Raw genomic sequence first — 2,009 nt, 5'->3', positions numbered from 1 at the left:
ACAATTCCTTAAAAAGACTTATACACTAAAATGCTTTATTGTTAATCAATCCTTCTAGATTAATCCAACCAATTCAATAAATGGAGAATAGGCTTGCTTCAGGCGTTGGATTTCCAAATAGCATTCGTGCAGTTTTCTTTTTTGTTCTGAAATTCTGTCAATATTGTATTGAAATAATTTCCCCAAATGGCGACAAACTGGTCCATCATGTTTCATTATTTCTCCCGTAACCTGGCTGGTTGTAGGGGAGCCACCTATGACTTTGTGACAGTCTCTCTCCATTTTGCCATATTCTCCACTGGTCTTTGGGACTTTGCGAAATCCATGCATGTTCACTCTTTGATGCTATCGTCCCATCTCTTCTTCTGTCTGTCTCGTTTTCTCTTTCCTCCCACTGTGCCCTGTATGATTGTGTTTGATGAGCGTAAAATGTGACAATAACATCTTATTTTGCATTTCTTTACAGTGGTGTGCAGATCTTCATATGAACCAATTACACTTTGGATTCTATGCACACATCCTCATGAGACACGTGGTCTAATTATAAGATGCTCAGGATCTTTCGATATCATCTCATTTTTAAGGCATGGATTCTTCTTTCTAATTCCGCTGTCAGGGTCCATGTCTCACATGCGTACATGAATATGGACATGACGAGGGGGTGCATCGGCTTGATGTTGGACCCAAGCGTAATGTTGCTGTCCTTTCAAATAGGCTTCAACCTAACCACAGCAGCTGTTGTCTGAGCAATCCTGGAAAGAATCTCAGGTTTGGAACTTCATCCGAGGCGATAGCACTTAGGTGCTTGAAGCTTGTCACTGTGCCCGGCTTCAGTCCATTCAATTTTATTTCCTTCTGGATGCACTTGGTTTGTTTGACATTAGCTTGGACTTTCCAGCGCCGATCTCCATCCAATACCTCAGTGGTGGTTGGTTGAGATGGTTCACTAAGGTCTCCAGTTCTTGTTCGTCTTCTGCCGCTCCAATGATATCATCAGAGAAGCGGAGGTTGGTGATTGTTCTGCCTCTAGCAATGACACTGCTCTCATCGTCTTCCAAGGCATTGGACATGATCCTTTCCAGATAGATGTTGAAACTGTTTGGTGAGAGGCACCTCTTTCTGACTCCGACTGTGGTTTTGAAATAATCTCCTATATTGCCATTGACGAGAACTGCGCTAGTTGCCTTGTCATACAGTCTTTATATGTTGCTGATTAGTTTCGCGTTTATACTGCATATCCGCATCACATCCCAAAAGGCAGCACGCAATACTTTGTTTAAAGCCTAGTTGAAGAAAATGAAGACATATGCTGTTAATGCTGCAAATATATTTTATAGAAGATTCTGAGGTTAAAGATCTCTTCTATAGTGTTATGCCCTGCTCTGAAGACTGCGTGTTTTTCGGTACTGATGTGCACTGCTTAGGGTTTCAGTGTATTGAGGATGATCTTGACTGATGAGGCTGATTGTTCAGGCACAGTTGCAGCTTCTCTTTGTTAGGGAGAGTGATGATCAGAGACTGTGTCCATGGGATGTACCATTCTCCTATTTGCCGTATTTGTTGCAGATTGTTGTGAGGACATATATCATGGATGCTCCCCTGCTTGAACAAGGTTCTGCTGGTATATTATCTACTCAAGATGACTTACTTTTCTTTACTCCCTTTCTTGCAGTCTCTATTTCTTCCCTGAAGATCGGGTGGTCAGCTTCTGCTGTGGTCATTGGGAAGTTTAGCATAGTTTTGTCTCTATAAGTCTCCTGGTTTTAAAGCTCGGAAGTTTTCCGTCCATCTGTTAAGAATCTCTTTGTCTGCAGCGAGTCTCTTGCCAGCCTTGCCCTGGACCGTGGTAGATCTCACCTGTTTCTCTGTTGTCAGGTCTTTCACGACTGGTATGCCTTTTTATTGTTATTCTCATTCCGGATTTTCTCGATTTTCTTACATTCGTCCTGTAACCATCTTTCCTGCGCTCTCTTTAAGCACTCCTGAACCATGTTGTTCATCACCCTGTA

The 2,009-nt window shown here is 42.4% G+C and overlaps 1 protein-coding gene across 1 annotated transcript; it reads right to left on the bottom strand.

The window, feature by feature from the left end:
* Nucleotides 1–845: 845 nt before the first annotated feature.
* On the bottom strand, nt 846–1,721 carry LOC149782529 (uncharacterized). Its single transcript, XM_089935151.1, has 2 exons — nt 1,649–1,721; nt 846–1,129 (listed from the first exon to the last, which is right to left on the bottom strand). Exons 1-2 carry the CDS (start codon nt 1,719–1,721, stop codon nt 846–848), a joined length of 357 nt encoding a protein of 118 aa, XP_089791277.1.
* Nucleotides 1,722–2,009: the final 288 nt, after the last annotated feature.

Source organism: Sinohyriopsis cumingii, chromosome 15, assembly GCF_028554795.1.
Source record: "Sinohyriopsis cumingii isolate HCF-2022 chromosome 15, ASM2855479v2, whole genome shotgun sequence".
Taxonomy (NCBI): Eukaryota; Metazoa; Mollusca; class Bivalvia; order Unionida; family Unionidae; genus Sinohyriopsis; species Sinohyriopsis cumingii.
Note: the sequence above shows the minus strand (reverse complement) of the source record. Positions and strands in the feature narration are given on the sequence as shown.